Here is a 25,493-nt window from a genome sequence, read left to right on the forward strand (position 1 = left end):
CCAAGGGGGAGCAGAGGGGCAGGTGCTGAGAGAGAGGTTGGGCACCGGAACAGGCTCCCCAGCACAGTGGTCACAGCACCAAGGCTGCTGGAGTTCAAGAAGTGTTTGGACAATGCTCTGAAGACATATGGTTGGATTTTTACGTATTTGCTTGTGGAGCCAGCAGTTGGACTTGATGATCTGTGTGGGTTCCTTCCTGCTCAGGATATTCTATGACAATACTGACCTAAAATGAGAACCATCGTAATAATTTTGCTGGCTATTTCAGTTGCTATTTTGTTCTTCTTGTTGCACTAGTGACTTATTAGTCTGCTGCTTAGGCAATAATTCATGTGATCTAAAAGTCTACAACTGAGGTAGTCATATAACTTTAGTGTACTCAAGACAATTCCTGAACAGGTCCTTTTTTCTGACCATAAATAGAGCTGAAATGCACTGTCTGACACACAGATGTCTAAAGCTTGACTGCAGTGATCCCATTGCTCTTCCTGGGAGAGCCAGCTGCATGGAAGCCAGACTGCCAAGGCTTTACCAGCACATGCTTTCTTCTCTGAGTTTTTCAGCTTTTTTTGCTCCATTTCAGTGCTTTGGAGCACCTGGTGGAGCAGTGAAGAAACGTTTGGCTCACAGCTTGTGCTGGCTGAGGTCTCTAGGGTTGCCTCAGGGTTTGTTCCTGTTGTCATCATGATGAATATCTGCTATCCATAATCAATTTGGGGACGGAAGATACTGTACGCACACACATGGAAGTTAGTACAGGGACTGGGGGGAAACCTGTCTTGTGATTGAGGACTTAGGGTCTGTCAGGTTGTGATTTGAACTGGAGTAACCAGCCGAGGGTTTGTTTTGAATATGGAGCTTTGCACGTAATTTGGACTGAAATTAATATTCCAAGGTGTTCTCCTTTCCTCAGTTTGTATGTAATTTGGCTAGGCACAGGACAGCAGAGGAATGTGAAGCTCCATTCCACAGAGTGTATGATTTCTTTGTTGCCATTTAGGACATAGCTGTAATTTTAATAATCATGAAAAGCTTGCTTCAATTTCTTTAAATTTGATGCCCTGAGCTATTTTGATTTAGTCTTCACTGCTGCTTCACCTAAAACACAGGACAGTTTGCTGAAGGATGTGGGCTTCTCTGTGGCACCTTTACGATTGGAGAAGCTGCTATGAGCATGCTGATCCTGGGATTCATCTCACTTTAACTGGAGCATTTATGTGGTGGTTGTCCCAGCCTAAGCTGATTATTATAGAGCACAAGGAAATGAAGAAACACCTGCAGAGGGCAGTTCATAATGTCTGTCCAAAATACTGATTTCACAAAATGGTGCCTCACTTTCTGGAAAACCAGTCTCCCACCATTGGCTATAACAGGAGTTTAGACTGAGTAGATGTGAATAAATAGCTAAAGACTTAGAAGGTGTCTAAATATACTCACATGAGTGACTTTTAAATGTCTTAAGTTTGGTGTGATGAATCTGAATCTAAATGGTGTACAGGAACTTAGTGCACCAAAGGGATTCAGTACACCCATAAATCCAAATAAGAGTTTCTGTTTCTTAGCCTCGTTAGAATATGAAGATGGTTATCTGCCTATCTAAGCTGCTGTACTTAAAATTTGTTTAACACTAACATTAGTGAGTTTAGAAGGCAAGTGTTAAAGTATTGTAATGATCCAATATGAAGTTAAGTGCATGTAGTATGTTTGAAGCAACTGTGAAGGCTTTTTTGAGACTATAAATCAACCTGTGTCAGTCTAACAGCCGGTGTTAGCCATCAGTTGACATGCATGAAGGAATGAAAGATGGTAACGCAAACTGATATTCTAAGTAAAAATTAAGCAAGCTGATTTAATCAAGTGCCATGATTCAGACATATTAAACTTAAAAGGTATTTGTTAAAATACAGCTCTTCAGTTATGGAACATATGCGTAAAATTAGCAAAATAATATGGCATGAGTTGAAACTATTATTCTGAACCCCACATGAAAATGTTCTTGTATTTTTCTCAGACTTCTTCAATTTACAATGAAAATAATGAAATAATGATTAAATAATTAACAATGAAATAACTTTTAGTAGGAGTGGCACTTGATAAGTAGCAGCCTGTGAAAAACAGGCTGTGGGTATAGCTTCATATTGGGAATAATAATTTTAATTTTGATCTGTAGCAATTAGGACAGATTTCTTGCAGACCTTCTAGTTGGTTGTTTATGAAAATTTTAAAATGCAGCTTGTATGATAACATGATACTCTAGTGTCTCAGTACTCTCAAAGTACAATGGAAGTGGTGGCAAAATTTCTTGTCAATAAGAGTGGGGAAAATAAGATTAACATATGATCATGAAATTAATATTTGAGAATTTGTATTTTCATCTATGATTAGCTTACATCCAACATTTGTTGTTTGTTGGAGAAAATGTACCTTTTTTTTTGTTTGTTTTAATGCAATACAGACAGAAGAATTCCACCGTATATATAAACAGGACAAGATTTTGTTGATTTTAGTTTTGACCTTTTTTGTAGTTGGGAGAAAAGTGAATCACACCTTTATTCTGTGTCATCTGAAATATATAGATAGATGAACAAAAGAGTATACTAATATGAATTTGTGGTTTATAATGTTTGAGTTTGTGCTTGTGCATAACTTAAAAAAAAAAAAGCTGATAAAAAAAGCAGTTGAAAGACATTCCTGCTGTTTCAATATTTGTGGTGATAATTTTCCATTGTGTTCATTTTTGATAGCTGGTGAATTCTGGGTAAGAGACAGGAAATAAAAATTAGGCTGAATGTTATGCTGTGACGTATATAAGCTAGAAGGATATTTTTGCACTTGCTTAGTAGTGTATTTTTGGGACTCTCAGTTCACTGCAGCCTTCTGTCATTGCACCTGATTAAAATCTGTGAAGAATTACCTGCTGGTGTGAGAACCTGGTCACAGAAAGCCATTTTACTCTGTCTGAAAATTTCCTGATTTTTTTTTTTTTTCTTGGTTAGCAGTTGCTGCAATATGCAGTATGCTGGTTGAATCTCGGCTTCTCCCTGACTGTTAAACTCTGCAGCAAGACTCAAGGGAAATTATTAAAAATAAAGAGTATCCTTCAAGCTGGGATAAAGAAAAAAATTTTTAGTAAACTAGATGTTTTTATTTCAAAAGACAGGCTTAGCAAAGAGTTCATCAGGATCTACTTACTCTTCTGTTAATATCTGCATAGATTCTTTAGTAACCAAATCTGCTGCGGTGTGCTGTGCTTTGCTATGCAGAAATCTTTAGACCAACCCATATTGCTACTGTGCTGTAGATTTTCATCTTTTTATACTGTTATTTTTCAGTCTATGAAAAAGAGTACAAAGAGAATGACAAAGCAACAACTGCGGCAATTGCTACACATTTTTATATATCCTTATTCAGGAGGAGGCATTTTTTTGATATTGTCAGGCACTGACTGAGTGGTAGCCAGCTGCAGCACTTGGTAAAGTACAGAAGGATATCACCTGCTCACCATAAGCCATGGATATGTGTCTGCTTGATGGCCTGGATCTAAACTCTGCAGCAGAAATTTGAATGTTGGCAGACCCTGCAGGCAGCAACAGTGTAAGATACAAAATTCAGTGTTTCATATGATCTGTTTGGGGAGAAAATAATGCAGTCAGGATAAAACCTGTTCAGGTGTTTTGATACTCAGTATACCGATGTTTATTTAGAGATGTGCTTATATTTCAGGCTGCTGTAGATTCAGCCCCCTGCAATCCCCCTAAAATTCAACAGCTTTTTAGGAGTTGCCAAGAATAACTCTTCAGTTTCAGTAACCTCATGCTCAGGAGCCAGCTATAACATTTGACACCTGACAAAGTATTTTCGGATTGTAGCACCTTGCCTGGATGCATCTGCTCCATTTGGAAAACACTTCTGCCACTTTACACCCTCTAGATTTGTTCTTGTTAAAATGATATGAGGTAAATGAACCTGATGACACTTCTGCTAAGCACAGGGAAGATGTATCAACTATGGGCCACCAGCAGCCTATTGATCCCAGTACCAGACCCATACATTGCTGCCCATTCCCAAGATCCTTCAGGTGAAGACACCAAGCGCAGATTTCCAGCTGTTGGTGGTGCGTGTGTGTGTGTGTGTTTTTCCCTAGCATTGTACTCATGGAGGCTTTTTTTTTTTTTTTTTTTTTTTTTTTTTTTTTTTTTTGAGCCAAAATTGAGATGTGCCTTCTTTGGAGTCTGTGGGACTTGATCACTGGACAGTTCTCCTGAGATTCTCTATAGTTGTTGCTTAAAGACACCCTTGATATAAAAAAAGAGTTCCACGCTATGTATAAGCTTTTATTCCTTTCCTTTTAAAGTGTGTATGCAGTCTTGAAATTATTAATGATGTGATTCATTTAGAAAGGGAAATCAAAATAGTCTTGCCAGGGAGAATTTGTAGTCTAAACAAATCAAGCTGAAAAGGTATGGAAAAGGCACTTGAACACAGGGTAATGTGAGTAACAGGTAACTTGAGTAATGTGTAAAAGCTTAGTGGAGATCTAGGAACAAAATGCATCTGCTGTTTCTTGCAATTTTGTGTTCTTCCCCTCAACTGCAATGTCACTATAGAATATGATAATTTTCTGATGTCTAGGTCCTTTGGCTTGTAGTGGTTTTGAAACCAAGTTTGTGATTCAGCGTTTTAAGACTGTTGCAGTCTTTATTTTGTACATTATTGATGTTTTGAGAAATATATACATGAGGGCAGGTTAAGGAGAGAGGAATGTGGAAGACCAGCAACTCACCAATGGTGGGGTAGATTGCATATTGGTCGTTTCATGGAGGGATAGCCAGTCTCTTTAATGGGAGGATCAAAAACTCTTTTACGCTTAGTACTGAAGGTGTCTAGGAACTGTCTTTTCAGAGTAGTGATTGCCTGGGATTTCATAACATGATGCAGTTTCAGACCATCATTTCAAAGCTGGAACAGTGGGGTGAAGTGAAGAAAGCAGGTACAATTTGAGGGCCCTTTTATGATATTTTAAAATGAGTAGAGATTCAAAATTGGTAACACCCCCTCTGGAGTTGTTCATGGGAGGATACTGTATCAGATCTTAAAACTTTCATTAATGGTCTGCAAGAAAGAATAAATCATAAATCACAAATGCTCAGGAAAAAAAGTTGTGAACAGCAGCCTGAGAAAATTTTTCAAAATGGAATTAAATAGTCTAAGAAGCAAGAATTCAGGAAGGTGGTAGACTTCTCATAGTGACAAGAAAGCGTCGCATGGGGAATGTGTGAAGTGAAAGGGCGAATCTCGTAAGTTAGAGCAGCTTTAGAATGAAATATATTGGCAGAGCATTAGAAGAGATTAGAATAAATCTTTAACCTTGCTTCAGAAAGACAAAAACAACATGGTGGCTGGTGAATCTTTTTGGTTGGGGATTAGAGGAAAATTTGTATGATTGACTGGGCAGCTGCGAAATATCAGTGTGGCAGGCAGAGCACTGAAGTGGAATGATTCAAGAAATAGTGCTGAAAAAGGATTAAGGGAAGAGAAAGTGATCTAGGATTGAATTTGCAAACTCAAGCAGATGGTGGTATTACTGACAGCCTCCTGAATCTGCTCACAACACAGAAGACAGAGGGCTGCCGAATTTTATTCCTGTATTGCATGAAAGTGATGATGCAGAGGGGAGGCATTCACACCATGCAAAAGAGGGTCTCATCTGTGAGAGAACTGTGTTGTTAAAACCTACTTGCTCTGGGGAGCCTGTGAATGGGACAGGAGGAACACACCAAAAGGAGTATGTTCAGTTTGAGTCTAAGTATTGTAGGACCTTGAAAAAACTGTTTTAACACGTGCCACTGTTTTATATCTGAGATGAGTGAATTATTTCTCAGAAAAATGTTGGAAAACTGAAAACCTTCAGTTGTTATAGCAGTTTTAGATACTTATATGAGTCTGGATTTGTTAGATTGGACTGAGTACTGTAGGGTTATGAGATAAGTTGGCATTGTTTAAAGTTGGCTTGATAAGTGCCTGGCTCACATCATAGATATAACGTTCTTGTATTTGCCTGCAGAATCTTGTGGACACCTTTTCTAGCATACTCTCATCTCTGTCTTTACTGTTATTCACACTAGCAGGATCATATATAGCATAGATACGTCCTGCGCTGTAATTATGCCTTCGATTGCAGAATAGATGTATCCTGGAACAAGTGAGTGAGGGTGTAACATAATAGCATTCTTACCAAATTCCTAAAATAAGTGGAGTTGCATCAGAGATAAATTTGACACACTGGAGCTTTTAAGAAGCTGACATCAGCCCACCAGCTGTTCTGTTTAATTTGATAAGCATACTTTATTGCAGATGTTCCTCTCCCCCCCCCCCCCCCCCCTTCCATCAACTGTGTCAGATGCAGAGTTATCCACTGTTAACTAGCATTACAGACAGATAAAATTATTATTAGGCACTGACAGCTGAACTTGGCATTTTTTAGGATTGTAGGACCACAGAGCTAATCAGTGAGAAATAATAAATGTGAGTCATCTCAACTGGAAATATGTTCATTTACAGACGTATTTTTAGTAGAACTCAATCCAAAGCAAACACACTAGCACATGTGCGCACAAGGCTGAAAGCAGTTGTGGCACCGTTTGATGCCGACTCAGTGGAATCAAGAGCCAGAAGAGGAAGCTTTGACGTTGCATGCAGACAATAAATTGTTTCAGTGTTGTGTGCACTTGTGACACCACTGGTGGGTTGAGCATTTGAGCAGGTGTTTAGCATGCACAACTGAAGGATACAGATACCTAGCTTATTTCTACAGTGCTCGAATAAAACTCTTTTTTTTTTTTTCTTTTCTTTCTTGACAAAGTAGTTTGCAGAGCATAGCAGGTGCTCTTGGTACCTGAGTGTGCTGGAGCCACTCATTCAGATCTGGACCTCTGCCTTCTGATGGAGTGTTTCATTGCTCTCTGGTGCCTGCAGAAGCCAAGGGCCTGTGCCTGAGTTTCTCTGCTCAGTGTTGATGTGAAAGTCCTGGAAAAGCTCTGCTCTGCCATACAGCATCACTCAATTTAAGTGGTGCACATGACAGGTTTTTTTTTTTTTTTTTTTTTTTTTTTTTTCCTTGTAGATAGAGATTTCTTTCTGACAGGCTCTTTGTATCATTCTATAGTGAAAACTTTTTTTTTTTTTTCTGACAAGTGATGAATATCTACGTGACTCAAGATTTTTAAATATTTCTTTAAACTGCCACATGTCTTTAGTACTGCAGATCAGCATGACTTTGCTGTAATTTGGCAAAATAATTTTGATGACTAAGTAAGAGCTTTTCAGGGAAGGAGAAGGAAATAAAGCAGTGGTTGTACTAGCAGCCCACTTCCCAATACTGTCGCAAGAGCTGCCAGCTGGTCTGGTCTTCTAGAACTCCATCTATTTTGCATGGCGTATGCTGTCCCAAAGGATACTTCCTTTGGAATAATGTTGAATTCTTATGAAATTACTCCTCCTACAGGATAAAACTAAAGTATGTACCATAAAATGTGTCCAGACTAATTAGCATCATGTGACTGCAAAATCTGTTCTTCCTTCTCATCCTAAGGCAAGTTTAGCTATGCCTAGATCCTCTTGCGCCATTTTAAGAGTCTTGTAATGATGAAGTTTCTAAACTGGTCAGTGAAAATGCTTTGCTGTCCACAGAGAATTTCTTCCTACTTGTTTTTGAAACTAAGGGTCAAAATGACCTCTTCACTTCAGCTGAAGCCTTACCGTTCCTGAGTGTGAAGTCTAAGAATCAGAGGATCACTACTATTGTGTTCAAATCAGAGGATCACTACTATTGTGTTCACTTGCCCTCTTCTGATTAAATGAGATTTTGGTTTCTATACAGATGCCTGGTGTTGTTGACTGATGCTCAGCATTCACTTCACCACAACCACCAGATCCTTCTCTACAGCAACGTTGTCTTATCACTGCTTTTTATCCTGTCTCCCTACCCAAGGGATGAGCACTCTGCTGAAGTTGTTTTCAGTTCCTAAGGGTTGCGCTCCCTTACAGAGCGGGAGCACTAATTGTTGATGGCTGAGGAGGTTACTATTACTGTTTGTACTATTAACTATCGCAACACTTGGTCATCTGCCACCAAGAAGGTCATAGAGTTGTGATTTAAGGTCTGATATACTAATCAGATTTTGGGTCCTTTGTCACAGGCTTCCTTTGCATTCAGTCATCAGGAGTTCTAGGGTAACCTCCCTGGTTGGATGGTATTTCAAAGTAGAGCTTGGTAGCTGTTTGATGACACTGGTTGGTCAGTCAATAATAGAATTAGTAGTTAAAGTAAGTAGCATTAGGCTTTGAGTATTTGTTTTGTTGGTATTTCCCATGGGATTGTTGACAAGATATTTAATCATTGTTGAACATGGTTCTTGCACATTATGTATTTAATGAATCCTATTCATCCAGGCTTCTGTTTGTTGTCAGCAGGGATTTGAAGAAGGAAAAGCTCCATCTTAATGCGTTACTTCTGCATTGTTACTTTCTACCTTCTTCCAAAGCACACAGAGAATGAGGCTCTTAGGCAATTAGGATTAGAGCTCCCATCAGCACTGAAGGTTGCCTGGTTGGTGTGTTTTATTCAGATGCCTAGCATTAAACAATTTTTTTTTTCTGTAGGACAGATCACAAGGGTCATTTTAGAGGATGAATTAGTGGATCCCATTGGCATATTGTTGCCAGTAATTGTGGAAGTAATTGTGTACTTGATGGCCTATAGGCCTTACAGATGGCTACTCTATTCTTTAATCTAGTGCTTATACCAAGGCTGAAGAAAAGTTTGTAAATCAAGAAATATTCTGCAGTTTTCTTAGGCAGTAAGCAGTTTGTACAGGCTTAATTTCTGTTTGTAACCTATTTTTAAAGGATATGTGGCACCTATGCTCGTTGCACAGCTGAACAGTAAATGGAATGCAGTGAAGCAGAACAGTGCATATGTGGAGGCTGAGGAAGCTATTAAAGACTGAGCTAGTAAAGTCTGTGCTGAGATCCTGATTTATAGCATATGTAAGTCGATGGAAATATTCCACTAACTGCAGTATTTGTCATATAAAACAGCAGGAGAAGAAAGTTTGAGTGTACTAGCATAACTTACCATTTTTAACCTCTAAATGCATAATTTTGCAAATGTGACATTCAGTGGTCTGTATGCTATTTCAGAGTTGGTATGCTCTCACAGGGCAGTAAAATCACATGGTCAGTGTTAAGTCTTTGTGAGGTAATTATGTGGACAGATTAATTAATTATTATGGACAGATTACAAAGAGTACAACAAATTATTTAGGTCAGTAATAGTTCCTGTGTTTTCTGTGAGGGAGTAAACTATAAAATATAAAAAATCATGTAAAATAGCTGAAAACTGTTGCCTGTTTTTATCCTGAAGTGGAAGCAAAATGTAAATGTCAAGGTCATGACATAATGAGCTGAAGCACAGAATTCAGAAGTTTAAAAAACATGCATAATTATTGAAAGTTTAAGGTACTAGAATGTGAAGAAGGGAAAAACAAACAAACAGCCCCCCCCCCCTAAACTTAGCAGGTTCTGAAAGAAATGCTTAAAATGCAAAAATTCCACCATCAAAACCACACCTACATCTGTATAGCTAGCAGCTCTAGTGCTGTAGATGAAGCCTTCCTGTGACAATCCAGTCAGCCAGTTTTGTTCCGTTAATAGAACTGACATACCAAGAAGGTTAAGGATTAGTCAGAACTGACTTTACACAGGAGGTATAAATTTTCAGGCTTTTAGGGTCAAAGAGTCACACTGTGTATTACAAGGAAATCTGTATTTCTTTGTTCAGTCATAACTTGAATTTGCCAGTCCTGGAAAGATATACCTAGTCAAAACATACTGGTTATAAATACAAGGGCATGCTGTGTGTCACAAGAAACTAACTTTATCCTTGAATGGGTAGTAAACATGTCATGTAATCTTAGGATATTTGAATAGATTTTACAAACAAGTCAAATAACCACTGGAAATGAAAGTAAGTGTTATTAAGGAGCTTTGAGTACTTGATATTTTAATATTGTACATTGACAGCAACCCTGTGCTCTTCTCTCCGTATTTTGGTCTTCTGGAATGCAGTTCTGAGCAGGCACTTTGCCAGCAGCAGGTTGTTGCTGGTTTGGTTTTAGGGCACATTTTTAGCTGTAGAAAATGTTGTAGAAAATGAAATCATTCCATTACTTGTTTAGTTTCCGTAAGTATATATATATATCATGAAAATAATTATGTAGCCCATAATGAATAGATATAATTAAGAATCTGCTAGGAGCTGTTCTTTGTTCAGTAACTGTCTGCTTTTCAAAATTGCATGTTTAAAAAATAAATAGGGCTTTGTAAAGTAGATAACATCTACCTATTTTTTTTAAATGCTTCCATAAGTATCAAAATGATAAATGCAGTTGTGTGATATCAAAAGCTGAAGCTGTTTGAGTCAATGCAGATATCTGACATAATACAAAGCAAAATATCTTTTTGCTGGAAGATATGATATCTCTAAAACTATGAATTGGTGTGCTGGCTGACACTGCAGGGTTTATTGGGATTAATGGGTTACTCAAAGGTAATGGAGGGAGGAGATGGTGCTTGGGAGAAGAAAGCTTGGGAGATTTCTGACTCAGATCATCAGGTTAGAAGTCTAAGAAATGATTCTGCTCTCTCTTGAGCTCATTCTGTTCTTGTGGGTAGGCAGCATTGTCTTTGCTCCTCTCCTGCTGCTTGTGGAGCAGAGATGACCCTTACTGCCTGATTCCCTAGAGTGTTACGAGGAAGTTCAAACCATGACCTGGAGAATGAATGAGGGCAGATGGATGAGCCATCCACTAACATGTTTACACTAAATGGGCAGCTTTTCAACATGGATTGACTCGCAGTAAGTGCAGATATATCTGATGCTGGGCCCAGCTGCTGTTACAGTGAATATCTTGCACATTTGATAATAAATGGCAGCACCACTTTGTGCACAGATTTTTTTGTTACGGGCACCTAATTTCCCTTAATCTCAGTACTTTTCTGTATCTGAAAACTGGAAAGAAAAAAAAAAAGACAAAGCAGCATCTTTGAACTTAGTCATGAAGGCTGCTATGATGATAGTGAATTGGGATGGAAATAATAACAAATTTTCAAATTTTCATGGAGGAAACTGGCAGGTGTGTGTTGAAGTGATGATTATTCAGCAAAAGGAGAACAGAGCTATCTGGCATTCCCTGCAAATGTCTGCAGGGATTTTAGGTCTGTGCTATTGCTTTTCCATCCAAACTCTGCTGGAGTTTTTTTAGGTCTATATTACATTCCATATAATCTGTTATGTTTGTTTTGAATACAAAGTGGAAATTGAATACAACTTTGTTATGGCAGAGTACAGATACTGTTTTTAATCAGATTTTACTTAGATTGAATAGGTGTTAACATAATTTCATTGAGTATGGCAGGCACACACCATTGCTTATTAACATTTTTGTTACATTGACCAATTACAAAGACCAGTAACTGATTTTCTTGTTTTGGCTATGCATCTAATATTGAGAGTATGTAGAAAAGAATTTCTTAAGAATTTCATGTCTTAACACATGGTTTGTTCGGAAGTTCAGTTTCCAATGGGTCAAAAGTTACTACAAGTGATTATATTTTGGAAGCAAACATCTGTGCTTGGAGCGGTCTTCTTGGAATTGCTTTGTTTCAGCTCCATTTAGTTCACTGTAGTGCTAAGTAGCTCAATGTTTGACAGAGATGTTTAAAAGACGATGCTATTCCTGTCATCACCTTTGTGTTGCCTTGACCCCTGCATTTTCAGAGTTGGATGAGGAGAGGTAGGAAAGAGGTAGACAGGAATGTATCTGCTTACATAATAATATATAGTCTTACCTTTTGAAGGCTGGAGTTATAGCCCCTTGAGATGTAAATTACTTTAATCAGTTTACATCTGACAGTGACTGACAGAAAAAATTGTAATGATCTAAAATTCATCTGCATAACATGGATGTGAAAATGCTCAGGAGTTAAGATGACGAAATAGAGCAGTTTGAGACATTTTGTAATTCAAGGTGTAAGAGTATTTGAAAAATACTTTTCTCTAGTACATGTTTGATACGAAGCATGGTGTAGCTTCTTCATGTGAGAGCAAAGTGACCTTCAGTGAAAGTCTCTTTGGAGGCTGTGACTTCAAATGTGGAAGTTGCACATTTTTAGCTCTTCTAATACTGGAGTTAGGTAAGGTTAGCAGATTTGGAAACAAGTTTAGAAAGACATGGCTCAGATGCTTACCCACTTAATTCTTTATCTAAAGAAACAGAATGGAATTATATGTCTTAATATAATTCTGCAACATGATTAAAATTTGTGTATATAGGAATCCTCTGAACATGTAGTCAGTAAATTTTGAAAGACTAAATCCAAGGCAGAGTTTATATTGAATTCTTCTTTAAGCATGTATATTGAGTTCCTCTCCAATGATGTGCATTGAAATGCAGAGTAACTTAGAGCTGAGTAAATATGCCATTCTCTGTAATCACCCTTAACATAATCTGACAGTGGTATCACACCTTTCTTACCCCTTCTGTGCCAATTTCATCAACGCCACCTTGACGATAATGAAAAGTTCTACAACACTATTGGTTTCCATTAATCAGTAAGCATTTTGTTAGAAATCAGTCTTCATTTGTGAGCTATTTATTTAACAAAATAAGCCATGTACTCCGCTGTGCAGCAAAATAACAGAAAATGTTTGCAAAACGAATTGAGAAAGTTTGTGTCTCGGGAAATCTAGCAGCTGCTATATTCTTTTTCTTAATCCTCTAGCAATCAGCATCTACATAATATATGTGTGCTTGGTGATAGTGCATAATTGGCTTGCAGTCATCTTGAGCAGAGAAGGATATGGTGCATTAGATGATTAACTAAAATTAAGTATGTCAGGGACTTTACCTAAAACTAACATATTTTTGAAGCTGTCGGCACAGAGTGATTTGTGTAGATGGGATATGTAGAATTCTTTTTCAGACTTGCTCTAAGATCAGTGTGCAGTGGTAGAACATAATTAATTAAATTGGTAGAAATTTAGTTTAAAGAGTCTTACTCTGTTGTCTGCATCTGTCTGTGAAGGTACAATGCTGGAATCTTCTCCAGTGACCCTTTTTTAAACAATGCTAACACAATGTATGATGGTGACATGGTTACTGGGGATTCCCTTCTGACAGTGGGATTGTTTAGGAAAAAGGGATAGGAACTGGAAGACAATGTTTGTGTAGCTTCAATCTAATGCTGTTATTGTTTACTTTTTTTTTTTTTTTTTTTTTTTAATCAAGTGTAATTAAGGTTACGAAATAATCCTTTTGTGCTTTAAAAACATGATTCTTCCAAGGGATTCTGCACATTGTATGTTACTTTGTAGAACTGGGATTTAAATAGAGATCTGCATCTGTTCTTTCATTTATTTATTTATTTATTTTACAACATCTCCCTTTGATTATGTTACTGCAAGGATTTAGTCCCACAACATCTGTATCTCATGCATGCTGATTTTTGTTATAAAGAAACAGGAGGAGCATATATGTAGGAATTATAATTATTTTCATTGATTTGCCCACTTTCTTAATTCAGAGAATAAAAATTATGCCGAGATTCAGTTCTGCTTGAGTTCATGGATAACTGTTTCTGATTTTAGCAATGACTTTGTAGATGTTTCCCTAAGTCTTGAGCCAGAAGCATAACCACTGTTCTGTTTTTGTTTCTGTTTCTTTTTTTTTTTTTTTTTTTTTTTTTTGGTAGGATGATGAAGTGGTTCTGCAGTGCACTGCAACAGTTCACAAGGAGCAACAGAAACTGTGTCTTGCTGCAGAAGGATTTGGCAACAGGCTTTGCTTTTTGGAATCCACATCAAATTCTAAGGTACCACTGACTATTTAAAATGTCCTGTCTGAAGCAAGTATATAGTTATAATATTCCCTGCTTTGATGTAATACACACATATCTGTCTAGGAGAATGGACAAAATAAATCTGTCAGTTGTATGACAAATATTTAATTCCCCTTCTAAATGTAATTGTCCTTTTGTCATGGCCTTTTGCCCGGACTCTAGTGCTGTGCTTTCTGTTTTGGGCTGCCTTTAAAAGTTAACTAGCTGCAGAAGTCCATCTCAGTAATGTGCTTGTTATTGTGATTGTCAGAACTCTGTGGCAGTAAGCTGCAGTGCAACTTTTGTGCACTGCAATGCAAAGACTTTTTTGATTATTCTGTTTTTTAAACCACAGGAAAGAGAGTTTTTATTTTACATGCGGTAAATTTTTATTCTATGTCTTTTACACTGACATGATTATCACTTTAAATCCTTCTAATTCCTTAACCTAGCACAGTAATGATGCAAGTAGCAAAGTCAGCTCATCTAATCAGTACATTTTCTAATCCTGCTAACTCTGCTCTATATATAATAGATGCAGTAGTTTGAAAAAATAACTTTGCTATTTGTTTTGAACAAGGAGCTATATTTCACAATTACATATGCTGAATTAAATGCCACAGAATACAAAAACGTGGCTTCTGAAGGCAAAATGGGTTTTGTGAGAAGAGCAGTGCATATACCTGGGCTTTGGATTTATATGAAAGGAAGAATGTTATTTAACATATATGATATTTTTTCAACTACAATATGTTTGGTGAGAAAATTAAATAAAGTTAAAGTATCTGGAAAGATATCTAGAAAGATTTAGTTCCGAAAATGATATTTTTTAACTTGCCAACATGTATAACATCCCTTTGATTCTCTGGTACATTGCAGAGTAATGCTTCATTTTCTATCTCATCATTTTGAATGTATTATTCATCACAATAAATTTTTCACTAGGATATTAATGATTCATTATAATAGCAGTGATCTTGATGAATTCATCCGTGCCACTCTGTTTTAAGTGAATCTTTTTAACAATAAAGATGTGCTGGGATGGAAGTGGTTGCAGTGCTAATCACCTATAAGGTCAGAAAAATCTATTTAATGAATTTATTATCACTCGGTAAGCTTAGATATTAAATCTACAGTCTCTCTCACACTATATAAAATGCTTGAACATTCTTGTCTTTAAGGAATACAGTGTAAATTTCATATCAGTTTCCTATGCCTGCTTGTTGATGCAGCCTTTTCTGGATGTTTGGTGAAGTAATATTTATTTCTCTCATTGTTCATGAGCTTGCGGGAAAAGTCAAGCAAAAGAAAACTCATGCAGCTCAACTGTTTTTTAATTTTTAAAACTGACAGTTTGTAGGATGAGCTCATTTAAAGTAATTTGGAGATGCTAATACTGAGGGAGCCATAAATTGCAGTCAAGTTTACTTTAAGGATTTGGTAAATGGGAATAAATATTTTTTTTTTCTAATTTCTGTGACCATACAATTTTACTGTTGCATTATTTAAGAGAGAGTATAGATAACATTACAAGAGGCATATGGTAATTCAAAAGAGGTTTCAGAAGAGTTTTTTGAGACAGTTAAAAAATTTCTCTGGTGTCCTTAAGACTGTTCTTGATTTGTAATGGGGTTGTGGTACACTTTAATGCAAACAGTAATGTTGCATCCGAATTACAGCCAGGTATCAAGGGTAAGGTACCAAGCACTAATAATAGGTCAAACATCAGTAATAGAACTCAGCTATCATCCTGGGCTTATACTCTTCAGAGTCCCTTATACAATCCCCTGCTTTTCTTAAACATCCTTCAGGATGTGGCTTCTGGGGATGTATCTGATGCTTTATTAGTATGTCTTTTCACATGCAATTTCTTGCCCTAGGATCGTTGAATAATTCATACTACAAAAATAACAGTCACACTGAAGATATATACTGATGGAATACTTAGGCAACTACTGACTGTTAGTTCTCATCCCATTACAACAGTAGCACTGGCAGACACATTATGGAACTTGCTTAATGAAGTTTGCTTTTGTTCAAGTTTACAACGCAAGTGTCTCTGTGGAGGGCTGCATAGATTCCCTTAGCACTTGAAAACTGGAGATTTTGAAAAGAGCATACTAACAAAAGGTGGATGATGACAGTTGGGCTAAATTAATAAACACTTTAATAAGCATTATCAGTTTATGTAGACACATAAGACACTGAATCAGAGAAAGGTTTGGGTTGGAAAGGACCCTAAGATCACCTAGTTCCACCTCCCCCTTCCACCTGTTCCTGCCAGGGGCAGGGACACCTCCCACCAGACCAGGTTGCTCAAAGCCCCATCCAACCTGGCCTTGAGCACTCCAGGGATGGGGCATCCACAGCTTCTCTGGGCAACCTGTGCCAGTGCCTCACTACACTCGGAGTGAAGAATTTCTTCCTAATATCTAATTTAAATCTCTCATTTTAGTTTAAAACCATTATTCCTTGTCCTATCAATGCACCCCTGATAATGAGTTCCTCTCCAGTGCTCACACTTCAAAACTGTTTCTTAGCTCTGTGGGTCTACTATTTATTTATTTATTTTGGTGTACCCCTCATGATGTGTTGCTTGCTTTTTAGATAAGCAAGCAATAAATTTAATTTTTTTTAATATTAATTTTTAAATAATTCACTTATGTTTGGAGCTACTTTACAGCTTGTTTTTAGGCTTCAGGTTGATTTCTTTCCGTTAGAGCAAATGGAGAGACGTCTTTTGCTATTGAATATGATATGGGAGTTTTTCTGAGAAGAAATACATCTTATCTCACAATGGTGCCTTGTAGAATTATATTTCAATCTACAGTTATACTTGGAAGTTTGGGAATATTTCTGTACATTGGTTTGGTCATTCTTGCAGGAAGAAGGTTTATTTGAAGGTTTATCTTGCAGGAAGAAGGTTGATTGATATGTGAATAAGGGATTGTAGAAGGCTGGAAATGATGTCAAGGAGGTCTCTAAAGGAGCCTCTTTCCCAAAGCAGGACCAGCTGTGAGATCAGATGCCATGACCTCATGGACACGAAGTTGAATGCAAGCCTTTGCCACAGAGAGCAAGGGTATCCAGGACTGCATTAAGAGGAGTGCTGCCAGCAGGCTGAGGGAGGTGATCCTTCCTATCTGTTCAGCACTAGTGAGGCCACACCTGGAGAGCAGTGCCAGGTGGTCTCTGGCACAAGAGAGACATGGTAGTCAGACCCCAGACTGGGTTGGGTGGTACTGGGACTTTGTATAGCAAATGCATTTGTGATCTGAAATGAAGTCAGGGGATTGGATTGCAGCTGTGAAGGACACAGAGTGGTGAGATTCTTGATTAGTGGCAGTGCTAGCCCTGGAAAAATCAGGGATGTGTCTTTGTAGCTGTTCTTTTGAGTTCTACTAGGGAATATTTTCTAGCTTTTGCTGATAATGGGATAAAAGCTACTGAGCATTTTATCCTATATCTGTTACACTTTTTTTTTTTTTTTTTTTAATGTTGGAAGGCAAGTAAGAGTATTTGCTACGCTTACCTTGTAATTGCTGTTTATCTTTCAAATGTATAGCAACTTCCCAGATGTTGCTCAGAGCACATAATCCAATTCCTCCAGATCATTGTATATATTCAAGAACAAAATAACAAATAAATAAGATGTCATGCCTAAATTGCATCTAATTTTATTAATAGACAGTTTTAAGTGTAAAACAATGCTAATACAAGATAAATATGTGAATGTCATCCAAAAATGTGAAGTAGGTCAAGTGAAAAATGATTATTTTTTAATCTCTATACATTTCAAAGGAGACGTATCTCAAAAGAGATGTTGTTCTATGTATAGATTACACTTTCCAAATGTATTAGGAAAGTAAAACACATCAACCATCAAAACTTTTTTAAGATTCAATAAGCACCAACAACAAGGATTAAAAAACAAACAAACAACAACACAAAAACAAACAAAAACAAACAAACAAACAAAAAAACCACAAAGAAGACAATCTGAAGACAAACTTTAAAATGCTTAGTTTCCACATCTCATCCCATTAATCATCCTGCAGGTCTTTTTTAATTAAGAAATGTTATGTCTTTAACAGAAGAAAAGATTTTAGTATCAGAAAAAGGGCAAAAAATACAAACCTCTGTTTTGATGATGGTCTGTAGGTGATTTTGTTTTACTAGAGTTGTACTTTTAAATCTGTATCTTGTGTGCAAGACCATCCCTTTTAGTAACACAAGATATATGAGTAGTCAACTCAATGGCTACTGAAATCTATTTTTTTATATTTTAAAATGAGATTGTTTCTTTTTATATGTAAAGAGATTGCTAGTCCATTCATTAAGAGAATGTGCTTTTTGCCATTGAATTAATTTTTCTTTAGATCTGAATAATGTTTCCTGAAAAGGAAACAAGTTGGAGCTGTATTTTAACAGCTCCTGAAAATTAGAATCATAGAGCTGAAAGGGCCCCACAAAGACCACTGAGTTCAAATTTTTACTCTGCACAGGACCACCCCAAAATCAAATCATTATCAGATTAAATTATTCTGGTCCATGGTACAGAATGAAAAATACTCAGATCTGGGCAAGTCACAAATGTGGTTTCGATAGCTTGTGAACTGCTGCACAGTTACTGCTACACAGTTACAGCTTTCCACTGGCATGAGGTGTTTTTTCCACTTGTTTTTTTTTATGGCAGGTGATAAACTCACATACCTTAAATCTGTGGAACTTGAAGTTATAGAATAACTACCTTATGTCATTAAAGAAGACTATTATTTTCTCTTGAGTTCTCAGACATTTCAACTTGAGAGAGGGAAGGATAGCATAGTGAGGAATTCTGAAGATCTGGAAGATCTGCTTTTTTTTTTTTTTTTTTTTTTTTTGAGCGGGGTACAAAGTGTGATTCTGTGGCTTGAACTTCCAGCTGAGATGTGAATCACATTATATATAACATGTTACAATGCTGAGAGGAGAGCCCAAGAGCTTATTTTGCTATACCTTACTCACTCAATTTCTGAAGTAAGAAAGAACTTCATATAATGGTAGGGTTTTGGTAACTGTTTCCTCTTGTGGAGGGTTACTTTTCTGCTGTGGCAGGTCATAGTTGCTGCACTAGGAAGGGTACTGCAGGTTTGGTGCTGTTGGTGGGGGCTGTCCTGCTCCATGGTCCAAAGACACACACATCAGTGACACTCCTGGATACAACTGTTATTTGAAAGGACAGAAAATGAAACTTGATGGCTCTGTGCTCTGGCAAATTGTTTCATGGACTGCCAAATAACAATTCCTTGAGGTTTTACTTTGTGCTTTTTCTGTCTCTTTGTTTTTAGCAAGTAGTTGAACCAGCATGAGCTGGATTGGTGGCTGTGCTGCAAGAGAGGAAGGGAATGGTGGGGAAGGAGGCTGGAGAAGGTTTGTCACCTTGTTCAGACAGGGTCACAAGCGAGTATGATTCTCTAGTATTTACACTAGAAGTTTCCATGTCAGCAGTCCACTTCCATATGAACATGTCTAGAGAAGGGTATCAGCTGTGGGCAGAGGCGCTGGTCTTAAATCTTGTACTATGATTGCCTCTGGGAGAAAACCCATCTTGTCTTCAAAAGCATAAGATCTGAAGGCTAGGATTGCTTTCTTCTTTTGTCTCGTACAGCAAATGCTTAAGCATGTTCTCAGTGGACAAGATGAATTATCTGACTTCTGATGAGAAACAGTAACTGTGCTGTTTTTGATTGTGCATATCCAAATGTGTATATATATTCAAAAAAAAAACAACAGTGTCCATTAGTGTATGGATGCAAGTAGATGCTTTTCCAGCAGTTACGGATATAATAAAATACTAAGTATTTTTAAATTAGATTCACACTGATGAAGTGAATCTGCACTGTCTGCTTGTGTTTGCTATGGATCATTCTGGGAATTTGCCATACACTAGATATTTTTTTTATAGTTCCTCTTTTTTATGCTTAATGCTTCTATTGCTTCCTTCCAAAATAAATAAATAAATAAATAAAATTCAAGACTGTCAAGGCTTTTGCAAGGTTTTGTAGCTACACCTGAAAGGCCTTTTAAGTTGTCTTTGTGTTGTGTTGCCAAAATACGCGTTCATATTTAATGGCAAAAATGACAGTTAATCTCATGTAATCTCATGTTCAGAGAACTCCATTTAGCAGACGTTCACTAAGATAGTTGATTTTAATAAGTCTAAAGGAAGTGCTTGTAATAAATTTATGCATACTTACACATTACTTGCCCTACTTTATGTACAAAAGTAGAGGAAGCTTTTGTACGCATAAATTGGAAAGGTTTTTGTTTGCCGAATCATTCTTTCCAAGTAAAGTGATTCTTTATGGAAGCCAAATAAATAAGAATGTAATGTGTTTCACTACATCTATTTGTAGTTTTAAGTAATATGTAATTTATATAATAGTAAATATTATATTTAATTACATAATTCAGATACTCCTTTTAACTCTTGTACAAATCCTGAACCTAAGTATAGTTGTATAGCCATATCTACCGGACCTGGCTTTGATTCTTGGGACTTGATTGCACAAACAGAATCATTTCTTGAGATTGAAAGTAAAGAATTTAAAATGACTGTGGAACAAGTTTAGAGTTCTTTCTGAAAAGCTTTTTTCTGTCACAAGTTTCTGTCACAAGTATCACAAGTGGGGATCAAAATCAAGTATAAGGGTGTTATCTAGTGATTGTATTATTCTGTGAAATTTTTATTACTCTTTGAACTGTTTTTGCTACATGCTGACCACCCTGTCATACCATTGCCAGTGGTAGTTGCAATTCCTCATATTAGTAGCATAGACACTTTATGCATGAAAATGTTTGCCTTTATATGTGTAAAATTAAAATTAGGATCTATATACAACAATGTTTGTGGACCAAAAATGGCTTATTTTCAGTTGCAGTGTTTTAATTTTAAGCAGCGTGGTGCATCACTGGATTTTAGATAGGAAGCTTAATACAGATTTAGTAAAGAAAGACTGTTAGAAAAACAGCAGGTTGTGTTGAATGTCTCAGTTTCTGCCTTCTTCCTTGTGTACTCCCTCCATCATGCCAGAGGTGCCCTGCAGCTGGGTGAGCCACCTTGATTAATGCCTTATCGGCATTAATTTTACCTGACATCTAGAGATGGCTCTTCGAAGAGTTGCAATTAGTTGAACTGAATTCCTAGAGCTGTCTTTTCTCTGATATCATGGATGATTCTGATTATTTTTTTTTAATAAGATCCTCAGCTGTAGTGCCTAAATAAGGAGAGAAAACTAGTATGAAGCTTTCCATAAAGCAAATCTGATTGTAGGATCACATGTGCAAAGACAATCATTTTAGTTTGCCTGTTTTGACACAGGCTCCCTTAGATACATCATCATAGTGTACCATTTAGAGGATTGGTTAAACTGCTTAAACTGATTGAATCATGCTTTTGAAATTCCTCAAGTTCAAAATACACAGCTATTCCACAGCTGTGAAAGACACTGGGTCGGATGCGCATGGGTGAAACAGCATTAGAGCTATGGTTTTGCATCATCTGCGAATTTTGGGCAGTTTTAGTAGGGATAATAATGCAACTCAGTACATTTGCACTGTCATCTGTAATGCAGTTAATTTTTAAAAATAAAGTAAATTAAGTGTGTGATATATTGCAAGGTGTCACAGACAGTAAGTATAAACAAGAGCAAGCGCCGGGTCCTGCACCTGGAACAGGGCAACCCTGGCTATACGTACAGACTGGGCAATGTGACACTGTAGAGCAGCCCCACAGAGAGAGATCTGGGGGCTGTGTTTGACAGCAAGTTGAATATGAGCCAGCAGTGTGCCCAGGCAGCCAGGAGGGCCAACCATATCCTGGGGTGCATCAAGCACAGCATTACTAGTCAGTCAAGGGAGGTGATTGTCCCACTCTACTCTGCACTGGTGCAGCCTCACCTCGAGTATTGTGTGCAGTTCTGGGCATCACAGTACAAAAAGGACATTACATTGTTGGAGAGTGTCCAGAGGAGGGCAACGAAGATGGTGAAAGGCCTGGAAGGGAAGATGTATGAGGAGTGGCTGAGGTCACTTGGCCTGTTCTTGGCCAGACTGGAGAAGAGGAGGCTGAGGGGAGACCTCATTGCGGTCTACAACTTCCTCACGAGGGGGAGTGGAGGGGCAGGTGCCCACCTATTCTCCTAAATCACCAGTGATAGGACCTGTGGGAACGGTGTCAAGCTGAGGCAGGGGATGTTTAGGCTAGACATCAGGAAGAAGTTCTTCACTGAGAGGGTGGTCACACACTGGAACAGGCTCCCTAGGGAAATAGTCACTGCACCAAGCCTGTCTGAATTTAAAAGGGTTTGGACTGTGCACTTAGTCCCATGGTCTAAAATTTTGGGTAGACCTGTGTGGTGCCAGGAGTTGGACTAGATAATCCTTATTGTGTCCCTTCCAACTTGGGGTATTCCATGATTCTATGTTCTATTTAGGAAATATTATTTTCTCATTGTTCAGATTGAATATTCTCTTGCAGCAGATACGTGGAATTTGAAATACATACAGGAATGAGTTGTTCTGATCTTACAGAAATGTTTGTTATCAGATATAGTGTTGTCAGAGAGAAGCATAGATTTTTAGCTTAGTGAGGCACTACTTACTATTAAAAATAAAGAAATGTTTTTCCTATATAACTTTGGAACTGTGAAATTTTCTTATTCAGTCACAATCACTTACTTGATATTTAAAAGCATGATATTACTATATGTCATTTCTCTGGGGACTTTTGAGTACATCTATCAATAATTCTTTAATATTAATAATTCTTTGTTTGACAGGGATAATTCTGTATGCTTAGTATTAGTGAATTAAAATCCACAGGCACTTCTTATATGACTTGATATGTATTGGGTATTTTTTTGACATTTTTTTGGTGATTTTTTTTTTTTGACAAATTATATTTTGGAAATATTGAAGATTGTTATCAATAAAGCATTCAAAAAGGAACTTTCAAAGGAAAGTGCCAAATGCATAAATATGCTAGTAGGGTGCATGACATGCAACCTGGGAGCTGAAAGACACAATCCAAATAATTTTATAGTTAAGTATTAGATGATGATAGTACTCCAAGTAATGGCACTGTATGAAACCGTAGTATATCTGATATGTGTTGAAGATAGGCTGAGGGAGTTGGGGTTGTTCAGCCTGGAGAAGAGAAGGCTCTGGGGAGACCTTACAGTGGCTTTCCGGTACCTAAAGGGTACCCTACCAAAAAGCTGGGGAAGCTCTTTGTCAGGGAGTGTAGTGATAAGACAAGGGGGAATGGCTTTAAACTGAAAGAGAGTAGGTTTAGATTAGATGTTAGGAAGAAATTTACTCAGAGGATGGTGAGGCCCTGGATCAGGCTGCCCAGAGAAGTGTGGATGCCCCATCCCTGAGAGTGTTCAAGGCCATGTTGGATGGGGCTTTGGGCAACCTGGTCTGGTGGGAGGTGTCCCTGCTCATGGCAGGGGGGTGGAGTTAGATGAACATTAAGGTCCCTTCCAACCAAATCTTTCTGTGATTCTGCATATGTGCATATCTGTTATCAGCTAATCAATGATCGTTTTATTTTTAATATTCATGTCTTATCTTTCATACCATTCAGAATGTAGGCCATCTAATCAAGATATGTAAACCAAAGCTGTATAACTTTTGTAATTTAGGAAACAAATCATGAATTGTAACTTCTCCAGTCTAATATATATATATATGCACGCACACACACATATGTATCTGTTATTTAATGGAACAGATGTATGGAATTCAACTTATGGTACAAAGTAAATGAACTAAATTTTCTATTTAATTAATATTTTCTATTAAATCTGTTTTCCTTTACATATTTCTACTAACTGTTCAGACTTCTCATTGTTTAAAAATTAAAATATTAAACAGATACTATGCTGGAAAATCTCATCTGTGATACTGCTGTGAAAATAGCAACATGATGTAAGAAGGTCAGATATGCGGTGTGCAATCCTATAATTGGTTTAGTGAGTGTTCTGCAAGCTGCTGAAAACCTGTCAGTTTGCTGTGATTTACCTTCGGAGTCCTACCCATTTTAGAACTATTCCTATTAAAGAAGAGATGTGGTATTATTGCATGATGGTTTTATTTGTTTGCATTTTGAACATTCTGTTCAAAACACTGCCCTCATACTATTGCATAGTTAATGGTTCTAACATGAGCAAAACCCCAGTATCTCCTGGCTTGATGCATTGCCTTGCATTGCTGGTCAGGTAACAGGGTTATACATTGGTGTATTTTGCTATTACTTCCAGAGCTTATTTTTGTAAATACTTTCTCTGATGGGCTTATAGCAGCAAGTATCTCAATAGTAAAATCAGGGTAGCTAAAAATCAATCATTTTGATATTAATTAGTCTGGTAAGTGTCTGAGAATCTGAGATCCTGAAACAGGTTCTGAGCTAAGGACACACCAAAGGGCAAATACTTGTTTCAAGCCCTTTAGAAAATGTTGTATAAAGTAGCAGTGTCAAACCAGCTGTGCAGCCATGTGCAAGACTTGAAATCACGTGATTGTTATTTTGTATTCAGTTTTTTTAAGTGCTGTTTGGGCTAAATCAATCTCAGCAGATTCCTGTGAATAATCCTAGCCCTAAAATTAGGATGAAGAAACTGTAGCTATTAATGAATGTGTTCTATATATTTTTTTTGAGGTAAGTAATTCCAATTACATCTGAAATGAAACAAACAAAAGAGTAGCAAAACATCTTCTTTATATAAGATTTATTAAAACTTTTATCTTTTGGGTGGTGATATTTTTTCCCCCCATGTGACTTCCCCATGAAAAATGAGGAGAAAGACATGTCCTTTTTCATCAACAAGTACCATAACTTGCTATCATAACGAGAGCAATTGCAGCATCCAATTCAGGGTGTTAGTTTATAATCCAGTTTGGAAGGTTGAAACTGAGTGAGTGGAAATGGTTGGAAGGTTGAAGATACAGATATTATGTGTATCTGTGCTTGAAAACCAAATACTGTGCTAAGAAAATGCCAGTTGTTTTTAGTAACTCTCCTAAAGCTGGTAGGGCTGTTGGTATATATAAATACAGGCATAACTTTGGATTCACAGGAAAAAGTAAAGTTGATTTGTTTAGTATTAAAATGAAGGCCTGATGGTGAAAAAAATACCTTTGTTCTTCAACAGTATGCAAAAATGCAGAGGATCAAAGCTTTTCCTGGGTGTTTACTTCATTTCCCAGGACCATTTCTGAAAGTTTACTGTTCCTTTAAAAACCTGTGGATATAAATGGATATGCAGTTGATATATGAACCACATTGACACCTCCAGCCTTTTTTCTGTTACGGGAACCAACACAACTGCAAAACCTGGAGGATGGGCATAATGCTGTGGGAAACAACTAATGATGAACTTTCAAATACTATTTGTAAGCCAAAAGGACATTTACCTTGCCTCTCTGCAAGGATTTTGTAAAGCAGGGTTGTGTGTGCCTACTTCAGGGCTGCCTTCAGACTGCTGGTTGAGTTGGAAGGGGCTGAAGCA

General features: G+C 37.4%; 1 protein-coding gene across 13 annotated transcripts in view; it reads left to right on the forward strand.

Moving 5' to 3' along the window:
• RYR2 (ryanodine receptor 2) overlaps window positions 1-25,493 on the forward strand; it is a 408,101-nt gene that overhangs the window by 88,097 nt on the left and 294,511 nt on the right. For all 13 annotated transcript variants that reach the window (XR_011094640.1, XM_068676244.1, XM_068676247.1 and 10 more), the window contains one exon: window positions 13,813-13,932. Coding sequence is in view for 12 of the 13 variants with exons in the window: in XM_068676244.1 (XP_068532345.1) it covers window positions 13,813-13,932 (120 nt within the window). In the remaining variant the exon portion in view is untranslated. The remainder of the gene's footprint in view (window positions 1-13,812; window positions 13,933-25,493) is intronic.

The sequence above is a fragment of the Anas acuta genome, chromosome 3 (assembly GCF_963932015.1).
Source record: "Anas acuta chromosome 3, bAnaAcu1.1, whole genome shotgun sequence".
NCBI lineage: Eukaryota > Metazoa > Chordata > Aves > Anseriformes > Anatidae > Anas > Anas acuta.